Source organism: Tachysurus vachellii, chromosome 2 (genome assembly GCF_030014155.1).
Source record: "Tachysurus vachellii isolate PV-2020 chromosome 2, HZAU_Pvac_v1, whole genome shotgun sequence".
Classification (NCBI taxonomy): domain Eukaryota; kingdom Metazoa; phylum Chordata; class Actinopteri; order Siluriformes; family Bagridae; genus Tachysurus; species Tachysurus vachellii.
This window is the reverse complement of record NC_083461.1, coordinates 36378194-36396776: the sequence shown is the minus strand read 5'-3', so window position 1 is coordinate 36396776 and position 18583 is coordinate 36378194. Positions and strand designations below refer to the sequence as shown.

The 18583-nt window shown below is 42.8% G+C and overlaps 1 protein-coding gene across 1 annotated transcript in view; it reads left to right on the top strand.

Annotated features, from left to right (window-relative positions):
• ecpas (Ecm29 proteasome adaptor and scaffold) overlaps window positions 1–18144 on the top strand; it is a 20349-nt gene extending 2205 nt beyond the window's left edge. The window contains exons 5-49 of the mRNA XM_060864517.1: window positions 106–252; window positions 844–1012; window positions 1274–1413; window positions 1499–1577; window positions 2046–2165; window positions 2392–2477; window positions 2596–2671; window positions 2774–2823; window positions 2917–2983; window positions 3103–3225; window positions 3394–3497; window positions 3607–3736; window positions 3849–3929; window positions 4074–4296; window positions 5293–5384; window positions 5467–5601; window positions 6059–6206; window positions 6901–7073; window positions 7361–7462; window positions 7612–7735; window positions 8405–8550; window positions 8654–8708; window positions 8797–8911; window positions 8993–9061; window positions 9175–9292; window positions 10143–10310; window positions 10474–10553; window positions 10650–10755; window positions 10843–10890; window positions 10984–11102; window positions 11197–11347; window positions 11836–11901; window positions 12370–12459; window positions 12548–12614; window positions 12705–12796; window positions 12904–12970; window positions 13072–13260; window positions 14976–15187; window positions 15358–15401; window positions 15501–15693; window positions 16408–16543; window positions 16666–16771; window positions 17067–17155; window positions 17246–17317; window positions 17438–18144. Of these exons, the coding sequence (XP_060720500.1) occupies window positions 106–252; window positions 844–1012; window positions 1274–1413; window positions 1499–1577; window positions 2046–2165; window positions 2392–2477; window positions 2596–2671; window positions 2774–2823; window positions 2917–2983; window positions 3103–3225; window positions 3394–3497; window positions 3607–3736; window positions 3849–3929; window positions 4074–4296; window positions 5293–5384; window positions 5467–5601; window positions 6059–6206; window positions 6901–7073; window positions 7361–7462; window positions 7612–7735; window positions 8405–8550; window positions 8654–8708; window positions 8797–8911; window positions 8993–9061; window positions 9175–9292; window positions 10143–10310; window positions 10474–10553; window positions 10650–10755; window positions 10843–10890; window positions 10984–11102; window positions 11197–11347; window positions 11836–11901; window positions 12370–12459; window positions 12548–12614; window positions 12705–12796; window positions 12904–12970; window positions 13072–13260; window positions 14976–15187; window positions 15358–15401; window positions 15501–15693; window positions 16408–16543; window positions 16666–16771; window positions 17067–17155; window positions 17246–17317; window positions 17438–17577 (5107 nt within the window). The 3' untranslated portion in view covers window positions 17578–18144. The remainder of the gene's footprint in view (window positions 1–105; window positions 253–843; window positions 1013–1273; window positions 1414–1498; window positions 1578–2045; window positions 2166–2391; window positions 2478–2595; window positions 2672–2773; window positions 2824–2916; window positions 2984–3102; window positions 3226–3393; window positions 3498–3606; window positions 3737–3848; window positions 3930–4073; window positions 4297–5292; window positions 5385–5466; window positions 5602–6058; window positions 6207–6900; window positions 7074–7360; window positions 7463–7611; window positions 7736–8404; window positions 8551–8653; window positions 8709–8796; window positions 8912–8992; window positions 9062–9174; window positions 9293–10142; window positions 10311–10473; window positions 10554–10649; window positions 10756–10842; window positions 10891–10983; window positions 11103–11196; window positions 11348–11835; window positions 11902–12369; window positions 12460–12547; window positions 12615–12704; window positions 12797–12903; window positions 12971–13071; window positions 13261–14975; window positions 15188–15357; window positions 15402–15500; window positions 15694–16407; window positions 16544–16665; window positions 16772–17066; window positions 17156–17245; window positions 17318–17437) is intronic.
• The last annotated feature ends 439 nt before the right edge of the window (window positions 18145–18583 follow it).

Here is an 18583-nt window from a genome sequence, read left to right as displayed (position 1 = left end):
GGTGATATCAAATCAGGACATGCCCAGACCCTGAAGCTCCATCTTGGTAGTACATTACTCGTATTTATGATTCATTTTCTGTTTTGTTTTTTTTTTCCCCCTCAGCCTGATGCATTTGTTAATTCCCACTCTATACCACATGAAGTATCCGACCGAGCCTTCTAAAGCGTCGCCGTTTGTCCTCACAGAGAAACCCAGGACCGTTCATCAGCTTCTGGAGTTCATGCTCGATGTCCTCCTGATGCCTTACGGGTGTGTGTGTTTTTTAAAAAAAAAAAAAAATGCTAAAAGACAAAAATAATAGCAATGTTTTACTTATTTAATAATAATTAAATGTTTGACAGTTATTCAAAAACATGGAAAAATAAACAAAAAAAAGGATGCCTTCCAAATGGGATGTCTAATCATACTGGGTTCATTTTTAAGCTGCCAGAATGTCCTGTGTGCTAATATCGTGGATATTTAGTGTTATGGACAAGCAAAAAAAAAAAAGGTCTAATTTAACAAACATGAATTCATAGGATAAATGGGAATTTACCGAAACGAGATTTAGTAGAATGGTTGACTCATTTTTAAGTGTCGAGTTAAATAAATCGTTTGAAAGCAACTATACTGTTCATATAAGACAAAAAATTGCATACATGAACTGATCCAAAACATTATAAACATTTAGAGATGACTTGTTCTGAGCCAGTATAGTTAAAACATCATTCCAGTTACACATGAGCTCTTGTAACAGACCGTAAGAAGCTTAGCGTCTAGGTTTGATTAAAATATGAGTTTGATAATAGAGATAAGTTAGTTCCTAGTACAAGTCAGCTAACTGCCACTTCTTTTTATCAGGTTTGTGTTGAATGAGCAGGCAAGTCGTCCTGCACCCTCCTCCCCACAGGGGAGTGCTGGAGCAGGAGGAACAGTTCAGAACCTTCCTCAGCCTCCTCCAGGGATGAGCCTGTATGCTGTTAAAAGGGTTATTGGAGAAGCCCAGTGGAGTCCTGAACAGCTGGAGCAGGTACATTTGGAAAGAAAGTGATAGTGTGTCAATGTAAATGCGAATATTTGATCAAAGCATACGCATATGAATATGTTCAACAACGATCAAGGACACTTCCATGTTGTCGCTGAAGTGTTCAGAGTACTGCTGCATCAAAGACCAGATTTGCATCTATATAGTAGCTAACAAGCTGCTCACAGCCAGTTTTTGGGTACGGACTATTGGTAAAGCACACATGCACATCAAAACCCGTTTGTAGCGTAACCGTTCTTTGTGTAGTGCAAGCTGGGGATCGTAAAGTTCATCGAGGCGCAGCAGGTACCCGAAGTGGAAACCGTCGTCCACCTGGTTGTTGCCTCTAGCGACACCAGGCATAGCGTTGCTACAGCAGCTGACCTGGAACTGAAAAGCAAACAGAGGTAAAAGGTGGTGTTTTATTCTAGTAGTTTTTGATCAGTTTACAAGTTTCGATTGTATCAAAATAATCATCGTTTTGTGTCGCAGCATTATTGACTGGAACAATCCACTTATCATCAACAAAATGTTCAAGGTGTTCCTGGGAGATATTCCACTCAAAACAAAGGTATGTTTCTAATTTTATTTGAGAGAGTCTGTAAATGTTTTAACTTGCCGGGATTTTTATTAGAATTCAGATTGTACAGAACACGACCACAACGGGAAGCATGGTGGTTAAAGCACGGTGGTGGTAACATCTTGTAGCACGTTACCTTTGGCCTCTTTGTTGCTTGAGAATGAATTATTGATGCAATGTGGGATGTTCAAAGATCGCTACTCACAGGTAAACTCAATAATGACAAATGGTTGCACCTGCCGTATATATTTTTTTTTAATTAAATTTTTTTACATTTGGAAATAATTTTGCAAACTGATCAATTTTTCTCAAGCTTAACTTTTATTTCGTGTAGACGTGTGACATAAGGTCGTAACGCTATAGCATTTAGAAACGTTCAGCGAGTGCGGCTGTTTGTGAATGGCATCAGATAGCATCGTGTTTTGTTTTGCTTTGCTTTATGTTTTTCATTTTCCTTAGGGCGCCACGGTGAAGCGGGAACTGAAGCACGAACCTGTCAGCACCCGGGTCAAGATGAAGATTCTGCCTCATCTGCTTCGCTCCAGACTCGCTGCTGAGTGTTTTCCCGCAAACATCCAGGTCAGAGAGATTAAATAGATTTTAGGGACGCGGTTAAGGTGTTGGACTACTGATCGGAAGGACACGAGTTTGAATCCCAGGTCCACCAAGGTGCCACTACTGGGCTCCTGACCAAGGCCCTTAACGCTCAAATTGCTCAGTTGTATAATTTTAAATCAAAAGGATGTCTGATAAATGCCAGAAATATAAATGTAATTAATCTTAATGGTTGCATTGTGTGTTTTAGGTCGTCTACGATGGGCTGTTTGGAGCCAACACCAACAATAAACTCCTGTCTCTCACATTACAGTTTGTGCACCATATCTGTGTTGTGTAAGTTCTATATATATTCTTCTTGTAGGACTTTACCTGCTATCTTAGTACTCACAGTGTAAGTTTTTTTTAAAACGATTTAGTATCTTTAGTATTTTTGACCATTTTCTGTCTGCAGGTGTCCTGATACCAATAAACCACTGGGACTAATGCTGCTGAATGGTCTTACAAAGCTGATCAACGAGTACAAGGAGGTTGAAAAAGCTTTCTTATGAACTCTTCTCTCCACTTAAGCAGCAACATAGAATGAATGAACATAATATGAACTAAACAGTGGTGTTTATTTTGCTCTTCAGGATCCTAAATTGCTGTGTATGGCCTACTCAGCTGTTGGAAAGCTTTCAAGGTAATTCTGGTTTTTGTTCGGTCCTCTATCCTAAAGGATTTTTTTTTTTAGACGAAAAGAAAGTGTGCGCTAACTGTATTTACTTTGTTATAGTCGAATGCCACAGCTCTTCACTAAAGACATAGCCCTGGTCCAGCAGTTCTTTGAGTCCATGTGCAAGGTGAGTCTGTCTGAATCAGAGAGAACGTGTACGGAGCAGTGCTTTATAGGGAATAAATCCTGACATGACCTCCTAAAACCTTTCTGAAATAGATTCGGTTTCTATTTTTATGTTAACAGGAAGAAGCTGACGTGCGCCTGGCTATACAAGAGGCTTTGTCGATGATGGTGGGCGCATACGTCAACCTGCAGGGGGCGCTGCTCAACCTAATGGAGGCACTAGTTGCTGCATACATAGGAAAGGTTTGTCACACGACTTTGCGACCTATTCTTTATATATTGGCATGTGAATGACAAGGAAATTGCATTATTTCAAAACGTATGCTCTAAACAGGCCACAAGATCTTTTTTGCTTTAAGAAAAACAAAAAAAAAGATTCACTGTTAGTTATTGCACGTTGTTGTACCTCAGCCGGAAGTGCAGGTACGTCAGGTGGCAATGAAGTTTGCCAGCATGGTGTTTGCACCAGACCACGTTCCCTCCAGATACCTGCTTCTGCTAGCTGCAGGAGATCCGTAAGTCATTATAAATACCTCTTATGACCTGCCTATTTCTTTGACTTCTACTGCTTCAAAGATTTTGTGTGTTTAATGTAACCGTGTGTGCGCTTGTTACTACGTTCAGCCGGGAGGAGGTGTCTGGAGAAGCCCGGCGCACTCTCAGGTCTCTCCCGTCTAAGAAAGAAAGAGGAGAGAGAGAAAAATTCAAGCCCATGCCTTCCTTTGCTGAGATGGTCAGCTATATACAGGATAAGGTCGGGTTGTCTGTGATAAAGAACTTAGAATAATTGTTTTTGCTCGAGTCACGAGTTAATAAACTTGAGTTGTTTAGCGTATTAATATCCTGTTTATGTTGATGTGTTTTAGGCCTCTGAGAGGATGAAGACTCCGGCCAAATACATTGTCGGAACTTCAACACTTCCTTTTAACCCTGCCACGTTTGAAGAGGTGAAGAAAATCAATCTCTCTCCATATCTCTTCGTCTGCACGGCTGAAACAGGCCTGACTTTTCAGCAGTTTTAATATGAATGGGTATATTAATAAGTAATGTGAAAAGACTCCCATTTACCTTTTTTTTTTTTTCCTCCCCAGATTGTTTTATATCTCAGGATGTGTTTGGCTCATAGTGCCGGAGCCACACCGGCTTCGCAGAGTTTGATGGACATGCAGGACGACGCTCCTGTCGTTGGCCAATACGTGCGGTCTTTGCTCGCGAACGAAGCTCCGCCCTCTTCCTCTGCGCTTAAAGGAGGAGAGACCAATCCGGTTCAGCTCTACATGGATCTGCTGCAGCAGCTGCTGTCGGCCGTCGGGGGTAAATAATACGGCGATCAGAAATAAATCTACATACGCTTTCATGCTACAACCTTTAGCACCACAAACACAGAATATGAGATTATCCACAGGTGGAAGCTTTATTACTTGTAAAGAAAATCCCAGTTTATAATCTAAGCTTCTTATGGAAAAAAATTTACTGCCTTTTCCGTCCCAGAAATTTGGTGTTATTTCTGGGATTGTCAAAATGAAATAAAACCCGTACACGGTCGTGTCTGATCACGAGCTTCTTTTCATCACACTCTCTAGACCAGGGGTCGGCAACCTTAAACACACAAAGAGCCATTTGGACCCGTTTCCCACAGAAAAAAAAAACACAGGGAGCCACAAAACCCATTTGACATCTAAAATGAAGAGAACTGCATATATCGTTTTTTACCTTTATGGAAAGTGTAGAAAAAACTGTAGCGTGTTGTATTGATGAAATCAATGAACTGCTACCGAGTAAACGACATTTTATTTCTGCAAGCAAACAAAAATATTTTGAACAGTTTGAACTAACCTTAACAAAAAACGCTGGGTTGAAGGTTACTTTCAAATAAAATGTTCAATGTCTAACTGAGTCCCCTTCGTACTCATGACATCAGAATTTTAACTTGCCGGCTGCAGTGAACCAAAAATGCGTCTGCTTCTGTGTGTCGGATTTCGCAAGTCGGCAGATATGACGCGTGTTTTGAGCGACAAAAAGATTAAACACGGTTAATTTTAATGTTACAAGAGCATCATAATCTTAGTATTAAAAACTAACTAAAATAAATTTAAATTAAATATTCTATCTACAGGATAGAATCTACATTTACAAATCTACAAATCTTACAAATACTCTACAAATCTATCTACATTCTATCTATCTATATATCTACAGGAGCCGCAGCAGAGGGATAAACGAGCCACTTGCAGCTCCAGACCCCTGTTCTAGAGTATTCATTAAACTGGGTCATGTTTTATTATTATACTGTTTTGTCTTTCTCTGCAGGTATTCCAGTCATGTATTGCCTGCTAGAGGTGGTGTCTGTCTGTCCTCAGAAACTAGCTCCCAGGTTCGCCAACAAAATCGATTGGATAAAAGTGAGTGGCTTGTAAAATCATTTTACTCAACGATACGTCGATCCAGTGTGTTGACGGTTCCTTGTTGGTACGATTGTGTCAGGGTCTGATGAACACCAATAAGGAAGACATGCGGGAGCTAGCTGCTCAGCTGTACGCCGTGGTCGTCTCCACCATGTCTGGCAACGAGCTCAAGATTGCTGTGCATAACCTGATCAAGATCGCTAAAGACGTTCACGTACGTACTTTTATTTTGTTCTGTATATTCTGAAACTCTTGTAACTCTCACACACACAAACACACACACTCTTGCCTATGTTTGACTTGCAGAGATTTTCAAAAAGGGGGCGCTGTTACACAAGTCCTGCTTCGGTAGCTTTTATGTGCATTAACATCGAAAGGAAGGAAAGTGTCACTAGCAGATTCTGAATAAAGTGTACATTTTTATTTATAAAGCAATCACATTTATGCTGCTAAAAGCCAAAAGGTTGGCACCGTTTGGACTAGAAGTACCCGGGTATTCTGTAATAGCGATGCTGCACACTCTACAGACATTATCTTATAAGTTCTGAATGTCTTCATGTCTTTCCTGTCCTTCTTATCATTTAAAAAGATATGTGGTGGTGGTGATGGTAACGGAACGGGGCGGCGCAACGTTAAAGGATTTTTATTGTCTTAATTCAATTTTAAAACAGAGTCCTGAGTCTCAGCACGGCGCCATTCTGGCTTTAGGATACATGGTGGGTCGGTACATGAGCCGGAAACACTGCTCGACTTCGCTCGAGAGGACGAGGCCGTCCAAAGACGACGAGGAGATGATCACCATAGCGACCAAAACCATCGGTATGGCCGTTCACACGCAAAAAGTATACAAACAAGGAGCACCACATATCACATTCCTATACAGTAGTATAAGCAAATATGTTTTCAAGCACCTTATCATTTTGTGACATTAAACTCGAGCACCTTCGCAGTCGTTCGAATCCGTTTGAAGCTTCGGCTTAACAATCGGCATGGCGCAAAAAAAAAACGGTCTATTTATCCCTCGGGAGACATCACTATTAATATGTATATATGTACGTACATATATACATAAGTGGTCAATAGTATATGTATAATAACTAGAGCCAGTGGATTTTGGGACATTGCTGTATTTCGTTTGGTTTACAGATAACAATTCAATTCCCAACAATTCCCTTCAACAATTCCCTTCAATTCCCAACAATTCCCAGTTGTAGCCCAGATGTGAGCTCACGTCTCAGTGCTCAAATGCTCACATTATTCAGTTATATAGATTTTTTTTTATCACTCATGCCTAGTAGAATAGTTTTAGCCGTTCCTTTCCTATTGTCGTGTTATTCCGGGTTGTGTTTATTGTGTTAATCTTTAGAATAGATAATAATATGTGTGTGAATAGAAATGACTAGGCTTTGATTTACGGCTCCTTAAAAACTCAAAGAAATGCTGATGTCGGGAAGGTAGAAATGAAGACTGACACAGAACCGATGTGCAGTAAATCTCACAATTTCCTCTGCAGGGGCGTTTTTGGACAGCGCCGCTCCGTTGCTGACGATCGCTGCCGTAACGGCTCTGGGCGAGATGAGTCGTAACGGCGAGCTGCTAATCCCAAGCGAGGGAGACGGATTCAGCAAACTCAGCCTCGTGGAGAACCTGCTGGCGAGGATAACGTCAGGCAAAGAGAGCTGCAAGGTAACATAGTCGAGCTCCTTGACCTTTCTCCGTTTCCGTGCAGATAATGTGACGGTGTGACGCCGGCATATTGCCCCATTAGGGTTTTAACTATTACTGTATGATGTTGCCTTTTGTCACATACAGAACATACACACCGATTCATCATAATAGGAGCCCATCAGAGTTATTATACTGAACTCATGTTAATGTTCCTGTTAAGTGTTTTATTATTAGAAGTTCTTTACGACGGCGGTCATTTGTGATCGAGTCGATTATTAATAAATGATGCGTTTTTCTGTGGTCAGATGAAAGATCGTGTGATCCAGACCCTGGGGTTTCTCCCAGTGGGAGATGCGGAATTCCCACATCAGAAAAAACTCCTGCAAGGCCTTATGGATTCAGTAGAGGTAGCGATGTCCTGCTTTTACGTCTTCTAGTATTGTGTCAAAGTGACGGGAAGCGATGAAATGGATATTTGCCTCTGATTGCCTTATGATTTTATTTATTTATTTATTTTCCCTGTTTGCTCATCTCTCTCACACTCGGACTCTCTCAGGCCAAGCAGGTGGAGCTGCAGTTTACTGTCGGTGAGGCCATAACGAGTGCCTCTGTAGGGACCTGCTCAGGTGCAGCCAGAGATGTCTGGACTTGCACTGAAGACCAGTACTGTCCTCCTGAGAGTGAGTGTGTACGCAGAAGCGTGATTAAACAGCGTTGTGTGAGTGTGAGTGTGAGTGTGTGAGTGTGTGAGTGTGTGAGCGAGTGTGTGAGCGAGTGTGTGAGCGAGTGTGTGAGCGAGTGTGTGAGCGAGTGTGTGAGCGAGTGTGTGAGCGAGTGTGTGAGCGAGTGTGTGAGCGAGTGTGTGAGCGAGTGTGTGAGCGAGTGTGTGAGCGAGTGTGTGAGCGAGTGTGTGAGCGAGTGTGTGAGCGTGTGAGTGAGCGTGTGAGTGAGCGTGTGAGTGAGCGTGTGAGTGAGCGTGTGAGTGAGCGTGTGAGTGAGCGTGTGAGTGAGCGTGTGAGTGAGCGTGTGAGTGAGCGTGTGAGTGAGCGAGCGTGTGAGCGAGCGAGCGTGTGAGCGAGCGAGCGTGTGAGCGAGCGAGCGTGTGAGTGAGCGAGCGTGTGAGTGAGCGAGCGTGTGAGTGAGCGAGCGTGTGTGTGCGAGCGTGTGTGTGCGAGCGTGTGTGTGCGAGTGTGTGTGCGTGCGAGTGCGAGTGTGTGTGTGTGTGTGCGCTTTATATAGTCCTCATCAGTATGAGCGCATACTGACATCTATATCAGATGAGTGTATAGATTTTTCACCACACCTTCAGTGTATTAATAGGCTTACACACTCCTCTCTGTCTGTCTCAGATGTGCAGAGTAATGACGTCTTGTCCTGGGCATTGAGTGCCATCTTGTCTAAGTACATAGTGAGTCAGAATCCTCACGTGCGCCAGGCCGCCTGCATATGGCTCCTCTCACTCGTAAAGAAACTGAGCCAGCATAAAGAGATTCGGGTAACACACAGACACTACACACTCTAATAATATATAACAATCCAATACAGTACCTGACGTATTTAACTATAGAGCTGTGATGTACGTTTGTTTTTATATGTAGTCTCATCTAAAGGAGATCCAGACAGCCTTCATTTCCATATTATCTGACCCAGATGGTGAGTTAAGAACGACACTTCCTGTAAGGAGCTGTGCTTTTTTATGTCACTTTTATAACCGGGATAAAGTGTGTGTGTGTGTGTGTAGAGCTTAGTCAGGATGTGGCGTCTAAAGGCTTGGGCTTAGTGTACGAACTGGGAGGAGAGCAGGATCAACAGGAACTGGTGTCCACTTTAGTAGAGACTCTTATGACCGGCAAAAGGTATTTCATTTCCGTGTTACATTTATGAATGAGTTCAGTGCGTTACACAATATTTTACTTTACCTGTGTGTGTGTGTCTAGAGTGAAGCACACTGTATCTGAAGACACTGAGGTCTTTCAGGGTGACTCTCTTGGCAAAGCTCCTGATGGGTAAGTTATTTGTCTGGTTACCAAAGGCTTCTTTTACTAACACGCTTTAGAACTCATTCCAGCCTTATTATGTCCTGCTACACAGTTAAATAACCAGCTTTCTCGACCGACAGGCACGGCCTCTCGACCTACAAGGAACTTTGCTCTCTGGCAAGTGATCTGAACCAACCAGATCTCGTTTACAAATTCATGAACCTGGCCAATCACCATGCCATGTGGAACTCAAGAAAGGTGAGCGAACTGCTTTAGCGACCTGGTGCTTTGTCCATTCGTCTCTCAAATGCCCCTTTTCCAAAAAAAAAAGAACCGGGTGCTGGTTCAGAGCTAGCAATGTTGCTGGTTCAGAGTTGGTTCCACTGCCGAACCTTCTAAGAACCGGTTTGCCTTTCCACCGGCTAGAGAGCATCACAGAGCCGAGTCTGACGTCACTGTATACGTCTCACGTGTCCCAGCAACTTTAGCGCAGCAGCGGCAAACACATCAACAATGGCGGATGTTGCTTTATTGTTAATGCTCATGGCTTTGCGAACATACATTAGCATCCAAACACGGCGAATAAAACGTGTACGTGCAGCTCCATGTAATCTGTATAAACGGAGGTTGTTATCGATAAAGTACATAACGTTATTTTATCATTAACACAGAAAAAAGTTAGCCTTAGCATGTAGCTACTTACTATCATGTGTGCTGATAATGTATCATATCGCGGTAAAGTAAAAGTGTATTAAACATTAGTATACTTAAGGTATATTATCAAATGCGCTAACAGTAGCTCCGCCCACAGCCCCTGACACAAGCGGTTCTTAAGTGTAGACCAGCAACGTTTTGGTGCTACTTAAGAACCACTTTTCCTGGTTCAGAGCCGGTGCTTTGGCGGTCGAAACAGAAAGAACTGGTTCTAAATTAGGTTCCGAACCAGCACTCAAACTGCCTCGGTGGAAAAGGGGCAAAAGTGTTCGCTTGTAGTTACTTTTATATAAGGGTTAATTTGACATTCTACATCTGTTGTACTGCTTCATATATACTGTAGCTGATGTGACACAGTTTCTATTTTAAATCGTCGTCGTTCCTCTTGTTACAGGGGGCAGCGTTTGGGTTTAACATTATTGCAGCTAAAGCTGGAGAGCAGCTTGCGCCGTTTTTGGCCCAGTTGGTGCCACGTCTCTACAGGTACCAGTTTGATCCCAACCTGGGCATCCGACAGGCCATGACCAGCATCTGGGACGCCCTCGTCACTGACAAAACTATGGTACGAGTTTATCCTACACATTAACCCCTTATATTCCTCTGACTCCAACACACAAATATCGCTATTTTACTACTGTAGCCCACTGTAGATATAGAATATGTGGATTTCAGGAACTTTTGAAATTTAGATTTGCATTTGGTTTTCTTTTGTTTTTGCATTTAAGGTGGATAAATACTTCAGGGAGATTCTGCAGGATGTCATTTCCAACCTGACCAGCAATATGTGGAGAGTCCGAGAGTCCAGGTAACAGCCAACAAGCAGTAGGAAAACTCTGGGAGAAAGTGTTCTGATGAATAGAATAAGAAGTCCAAGGTGATCATTCTTCTTATCTCCTCGTAGCTGCTTAGCTTTAAACGATCTGATTCGCGGAAGGCCGGCGGACGACTTCATAGAGCGTCTAACCGAGATCTGGGAAACACTTTTCCGGGTTTTAGACGATATCAAGGTATCAAGACGCAGACACTTAGCCGTGGAAGCCTGTAATTTGTCCACTTAGTCCACTTTTTGAGCGCAGCATGTTTGTGTATTTCAGGAATCAGTCCGAAAAGCAGCAGATTTAACGCTGAAGACCCTCAGTAAGGTAAAAAAAAACAAAAAAAAAAAACAGTAGCAGTAGCGGTCATATAGTTTGGAATGCAAAAGCAAAACGTGTGTGTTTGTGTGCGTTTTGCAGATATGTGTGCGCACGTGTGAATCAACAGGCACGTCGGCTAAAAAAACAGTCAGCGTGCTCCTGCCCATTCTGCTCGACAAAGGCATCGTCAGCAACGTGGCTGAGGTTCGCACGCTCAGGTAGGAACGGGGTTTCTGTAGCTTAAAATACACGTGGTTTTGATCAGCGGCTTTCATGCCTGTGTGTGTGTGTGTGTGTGTGTGTGTGTGTTAGTATTCAGACTCTTGTGAAGATCAGTAAAGCAGCAGGCAGCTGTCTGACGCCGCACGCCCCTCGTCTCATTCCGGCTCTGCTGGAGGCACTGAGTGTACTCGAACCACAAGTACTCAACTACCTCAGTCTGAGAGCCACAGAGCAGGAGAAGGTGAGCAGCACTCAGTATTTTACCTCACAGTACCGAAATACTCCCGAGGCGAGGTTCGTACACGACGGGGTTTTGTATTGTTTGTCATATTCGAATTGGAAAAATCAAAGCTTTTGTGATGTTCTAGTTAGGAGAGAGAGAACATCAGTCGAAACAGTACGTCAGGCAACCGACTAGCTGGCGTTCTAAAGAATATACACTACACGTACATGTGCACGCTTAATGCAGCAAGAATCAAGAACTAAACGTGCCTACACGTCCACGAGAACACCGTTAACACTAACGCGGTTACTCGTTTCCCTTAGCGCTATTGACCAGCACCAAAAATTACACGTTCTCCTACTGAGCCTGCGGGGAGAAAATAAAAATGGTATCGACGCACACTTTCTCTGTTTATATGAGTAATCAGTGAACTTGTGATCTCAATCAAGTGCAAACGAGACCCTATTCCCAGTGTGAAACCTGAAGCTGTTCTCTTCTCATCACAGAGTGCGATGGATACAGCCAGACTGAGTGCAGCAAAGTCCTCACCTATGATGGAGACCATTAACATGGTAGGAATTCATAAGGCGTGCGCCAGACTAGTGCTCTGTTGCTGTGCCAAAACATGCATTATAGCCGGTAAATGGTTTATTTATTTATTTATTTATTTATTTATTCCGTGTTTTTTTTTTTTTTTTTTTTGGTGCCGGATACAATCTGAAAGCTAAAAGCACTTACAGGGCTTTTCTAATGAGTTCATCGTTACCTGGCCAAAGCGCTCCAAATTTTCAGTTTTGTTATTCTGGGGTGTGTGTGTGTGTGTGTGTGTGTGTGTGTGTGAGAGATGTTTGATCGATGCAGCGTTGTTGGATTGTTGATCCTGATGCTCAGGAAGTGTCATATGTCGTCGTTTCTATAGTAACAGTGTGTACACGGGGACTTTTAAAGCAGATGCTCGAAATAAACAGATTTAAAAGGGAGGAAATAGTTTTTTATTCTTTTATCTAATAAATAAAGATGTGTGTTTGTGTACGTTGCAGTGTCTGCAGCATTTGGACGTGTCTGTTCTGGGGCAGCTGGTTCCTAAACTTTGCGATTTGCTAAAGAGTGGAGTCGGACTCGGTACCAAGGTAAATGTGTAAACACGTCGTGAGACATCTGTGTAGACACGTCTGTTTGTGTAGCACGTAGTCAGTGATGTACGGATGTGGTCCACAGGGTGGCTGCGCCAGCGTGATCGTGTCACTGACCGTACAGTGTCCTCAAGACCTCACGCCTTACTCGGGTAAGTAACATAATACGTACACGTTACCGTATCTAAACGGTTATGTTCACACGTCTTCAGCGTCCGTGTTTGTGGCGTTTATGTTTACAGGGAAACTAATGAGCGCGCTCCTAAACGGGATCCACGACCGCAGCGTCGTGGTTCAGAAATCTTTCGCCTTCGCTATCGGTCATTTGGTCAGAGTGAGTAGATGTAGCATGTACAGTAGTTTAAAATAATAATAATAATAATAATAATAATAATAATAATAATAATAAACACGTGCATTCATGGTTGTGTTTTCCTGCAGACAGCAAAGGACAGCAGTGTGGAGAAACTTCTGCAGAAACTCAGCACTTGGTATCTGGAGAAAGAAGGCAAGATTCGACTATTTACATTAAGATTATTTACATTGCTTCCTACTTGCAGGTTTCTTCGTCCTTTAATACCCTTTTCTCTCTCTTTCTTTACCCCCCAGAGGCCGTGTACAAGTCGTCCTGCTGTTTGACGGTCCATGCGATCAGTCAGTACAGTCCTGACGTGTTGAAGGCTCATGCCAGCATGGCTCTGCCACTGGCGTTCCTGGGCATGCACCAGCAGCCTGACGAACAAGGGGACAGCGCAGATGCCAACCTGTGGGCCGAAGTGTGGCAGGATCACGTGCCTGGTAAAGAGTAGAATGGAATGTTCACAGGATTTCTTCTTCTTCTTCTTCTAGAAGTCATGACTGCAAAACAACAGCAAGTTCTGGATCATGTCAAATCAGAAGTTAATTCCAGCCCATGGGATGTTTTTGGGTCCAAGCACTTCTACTATTCTTCTTTTTTTTTTTCTCTCTTTTCTTGTATGCTCTAACTCAGGGGTCGGTAACCTTAAACACACAAAGAGCCATTTATACCAGTTTCCCACAGAAAAAAAACACAGGGAGCCACAAAACCCATTTGACATCTAAAATGAAGAGAATGCTGCATATATCGTTTTTTACCTTTATGGAAAGTGTAGAAAAAACTGTAGTGTGTTGCATTTCGTCGCTGTCGGGCGGAAACCTCGTATGTCCAAATTTGGTCAATTTCATATTTTTTCACATATCGATGCTATTGGTCAGTCCCCACGTGGGTCTGTTATTTTTACAAGTTATTAACCAATCTAAAGTCTTGAAAATAGCTTGAGCGCAAATCTCATAACTCCATTGGACACTTCAACTGTCCACCTCTTCCTCACTCCGTGGGAGAGCTTCACGGCATATTTCTCCTCAAGAAGAGTCGCAACGAATCAACACGTCTTCTGAGGTAAATGTCTTCAAAACACTGGGCTCAAAGGAAAAAAAATCTTGACCCCCGCTAGTTCTGGTGCTCGTCTGAGGACAGGAATTTAGTGCAAGACAATCCACTGCAACGCCGAATAAACCCTGTGCACTGCAGATAAGTTACGGCGTTTTTTTAATTTCCTGAAAAATAACGGTTTTGGAGATACGAGGATTCCGCCTGACAGCGACGATTTATGAAATCAATGAACTGCTACCGAGTAAACGAAATTTTATTTCTGCAAGCAAACAAAAATATTTTGAACAGTTTGAATTAACCTTAACAACAAGACGCTGGGTTGAAGGTTACTTTCAAATAAAATGTTCAGTGTCTAATTGAGTCCTCTTCGTGTTCATGACATCAAAAGTTTAACTTGCCGGCTGCAGAAAACCAAAAACGCGTCTGCTTCTGTGTCGGATTTCGCAAGTATATTTTGAGCAACAAAAAAAATAAAATACGGTTAATTTTAATGTTACAAGAGCATTTTTTATAAAACTAACTAAAATAAATTTAAATTAAATATTTATTTTCCAAATCTACAGGGAGCCGCAGCAGAGGGATGAAAGAGCCACTTGCGGCTCCGGAGCCGTGGGTTACCGACCCCTGTACTAGAACATGAGTTGTGCTATTGTTATGATTATTAATGCAGAATCCGAACATCAGTAATCATCATAAACCGTACGGCCGTAACGAGCCGCTTAATGCTAACGATGCAGGGCTTCGTTTTGTTCCAAACCGAGATCCAGTCAGGATTCTTCAGGCACATCGTAGCCACTGAGCTGCAGTAAAGGACCTTGAACAGAAAGTAAACCTGTGATTTCTATATTGTTACGTATTATTTTGCAAAAAAAAAAAAAAACTGGCCACTCTCACCATGAGATTGTATTCAAAGAAGTCGTTTACTGTAGCGCTGTTGCTATGGCTTTTGTCAGTAGTAATCACCTGGTTATTTGAAGCCACGTTAAGTCACAGCTGGTCATTCAGAAAAGCATAAAACCTGGGATTAAGTAGAACTGAAGTGTTTTAACAGAATTAACACTTTGTTCGTTCTCTTCGCTCATTCCTCCACTCGCCGTAGGCAGCTTTGGTGGAATCCGGCTCTATATGCCTGAGCTCATAGCCATTACACAGAGAGCTTTGCAGTCTCAGTCCTGGAAGATGAAGTCTCAAGGTGGAGCCGCCATGGCAACCATCGCCAAGCAACAGACAGGCTCGCTTGTTGCACCTCACTTGGGGATGGTGCTAAGTGCATTACTGCAGGCGCTGGCTGGACGCACGTGGGCCGGGAAGGTGAGCGCACGCACATGCACACACACACACACACACACACACACACTCCAAATATACAGAACATCAAGAGTGCAAGAATTTTGAATTCAGATTAAAAATGTGATTATTAGTTGTTATGGCTGTACATAGATTTTGGGGAATGTAACGTGTTTTATCCTTTATCTTTTTAGGAGGAGCTGCTTAAGGCCGTTGGGTCTGTGGTGTCACAGTGCAGGTTAGTCTGTAACACTTTAAACATTTAGACACATTCATACGCATTTACATCTTTATATGTTCTCAAGACGTGTGTGTGTGTGTGTGTGTGTGTGTGTAGTGCGGAGCTGCAGAAGCCCGCAGCAGGTCAGCCAACCGTGCGTCAAGTGTTGGACACGGTGCTAAAGGAATGCAAAAAGGAGAGTCTGGTTTACAAAATGGCCGCCTTACGGAGCGCAGCAAATATTTTGGAGGCGGCTAAAGAGGATCGCTTTCAGGAAATGGCAGATATTCTGTTCCCGATCATTAGAAAGGTAAAGTGACTGCAGAGTTGAGTGTGAGAGAGAGAGAGAACTCTAGGCAGTAGAATTATTGGCACCTCTTGCACCTGTCTGCCAAAATAACTGAGTTTTCTCCTGTAATCATTCATTCATCTTCTACCGCTTATCCGAACTACCTCGGGTCACGGGGAGCCTGTGCCTATCTCAGGGGTCATCGGGCATCAAGGCAGGATACACCCTGGACGGAGTGCCAACACATCACACGGCACACACACACTCTCATTCACTCACGCATTCACACACTACGGACAATTTTCCAGAGATGCCAATCAACCTACCATGGATGTCTTTGGACCGGGGGAGGAAACCGGAGTACCCGGAGGAAACCCCCGAGGCACGGGGAGAACATGCAAACTCCACACACACAAGGCGGAGGCGGGAATCGAACCCCCAACCCTGGAGGTGTGAGGCGAACGTGCTAACCACTAAGCCACCGTGACCCCCTTCTCCTGTAATGTTTGATGAAATTAGAGAATTCAGACTGAGGAATCTGACACCTAGCCATCAAAAATCTTTTCAGATCTTCCAGGGTCCTTTATTACAGACACTATGCTTCAGAGCTGTTTGTTTATTTTTGGGCAGCAGAATATCAGATTCTGAGTGCATCTCTCTTTCATAGTGTCTTGTTTCAGTGGTGGACAGCACTTCTGTTCAATTTTATGTTGTTTTTTTTCCGGTGGTCCTCAGAATCGACCTGCGAACGCCGGTTCACCGAAGCAGGACGACGACGAAGACGTGAAAGAACGAGAGCTGCAAACTGAACTTTTGCTGTGTGCATTTGAGGCGCTGGGAAAAGCCTGGCCCAAGAACGAGGAGACACAGAGTACGTGATTAAGACACACATTAAGAGACATGCTAACGACAAAACCAATAGGAACATAGGAAATGAAGATATCTCTCATCTTTTCCTCGGGAATAAATGTGTATGTTTTTTTTTTTTTGCAGATCAGTACCAGGCAGAAGTGTGCGGATTAATGTGTGACAGACTGAAACTGAGCACCTGGAAAGTTCAGCTCGGTGTCTTACAGGGCATGAAGGCTTTTTATCACGGGTGAGGAAACGCTTTCATCCAGAACGTTCTGTATCCGTCCGATATTCTCTACTTTTCAATACTTTATTCGATTCGTACCCAACACAGCACTGTAAATAGTGAGGCTATAAACCAATGGTGAGCAAACAGAATCAGCCTTTTATTTATTATTCTCAAATAATTTATCGAGTACTCCTGTAGAAAATCCAGCATGTAGATATTCACCATATTTCTTGAACCCTGCCCTATATTTCCAGGCAGCCGTCATGTGTTCAGGTTAAACGACACTTTTTTTTTTTTTTTGGTTTGTCTTCAGATTGCTGCTGTTGGAAAAGGGCCGTCAGAACTCGCACGTGTTGACTGCACTTCTGACAGAAACCTGCACTTCACTCACATCACCACTGGGTAAATTACAGCTCTTCAACGATCAGCTAATTATTAACGATTAGACGATTTGATACTTCAGTGTTGTTTTTCTTTTAACGATTTCTCCAGAAAACAGAAGTTACTCCTCCATAAGGACGGAGGCCTTGTCTATTTTGGAGCTACTGCTTAAAAGGATCGAAGGTAGACGACTTCTAATTAAATCAAATTAAAAATGTATTAGCGTGTGCTGCTGTCTTGTACTTGTAAACGATGCAAAAAAACCCCACAATGTTTTGTTTTTTTTATTTGTATTGTGTATAGAGAGCGACCAATGGGATTGCCTGTGTGAAAAGAGCCGGCAGCAGCTCCAGCGTTCTCTTGCCACGATGGAAACAGACAGCCGTCCTGAACTGAAAGACAAGGCCCAAACACTGAGAAGAAAAATACAGGGTCTGCCTTAAACAAACCTCCTCACATAGGAAGATTATTCTTACACACTCCTCTACAGTCATAAGACAAAACATATTAAAATGAAAACCGCAGCTTTTGGCACAGAGGACAATCTTACTCCTGATAAGAATATGTTGAGATGAAAGAAAAGAAAAACAGAAACAGCTCATCAATATTAAAACACACCGCCGCTCGATGTCCTAGACGGACATGATGCAGGTCGTTTGTACGAACCCTGTGCCAATCATTTTCAATAGCTTTTACTCCTTGAATGCAGTTGTAACCAGGTTCTAGATGATCCAGATGTGTGTATTTAAGTTTTCTGTGTTCTAAGCAACTACATAATTCATCAAAAAAAAAAAAAAAAAAAAAAAAGAAAAAACTATCCTGAGAGGTTGGGGGTCAGACTAATGATACTGCCACTTTACTGTTTATCTCTACGGTTGAACTCGTCTTCAGTGGGTTGTGTGACTACTGCTTTCTTCCCTCATTCCACTTTAGTAAAGAAACCTTCTCATTACTGTCTGCTTCATTAGTGTGATCTTGGAGTAATGGAAACTATGCCATAAATGTTGAAATGTGAAATTAGAGCCTCTGTGTGTGTGTGTACTTTAGATACTTGCATATTAATTCAGTGCCGTCCTTGGAAGGGCGGAAAAAAAGGCAAACGTTTTCAGAAGAAAAGAAACTGGTTCTTTTTCCAAAGAGGCTTGATTGAATCCAATATCAGCCCCCAAGGGGGGGAAAAGGCTTTAATTGTGACAAGCTGTTTATACACTCAGGCAAACACAATAGCAGATTAGTTCGAACAATCCATACTGTTCTGATAAAAAACCAACACTTTCATTAGCATCATTGTATCCAGAATCCAAGAGAAATATCACTTCATTTATGTTGGCCAAGTGTTGCCTTATAAGAGCTTCAACGTCGTCAGAAAATTTTGAAGAACCAAATTAGTGGTTCGGAAAGATCGAGTAATAAAACCTTGCCGTTTTATAGCAGACTGGTTACGTTATG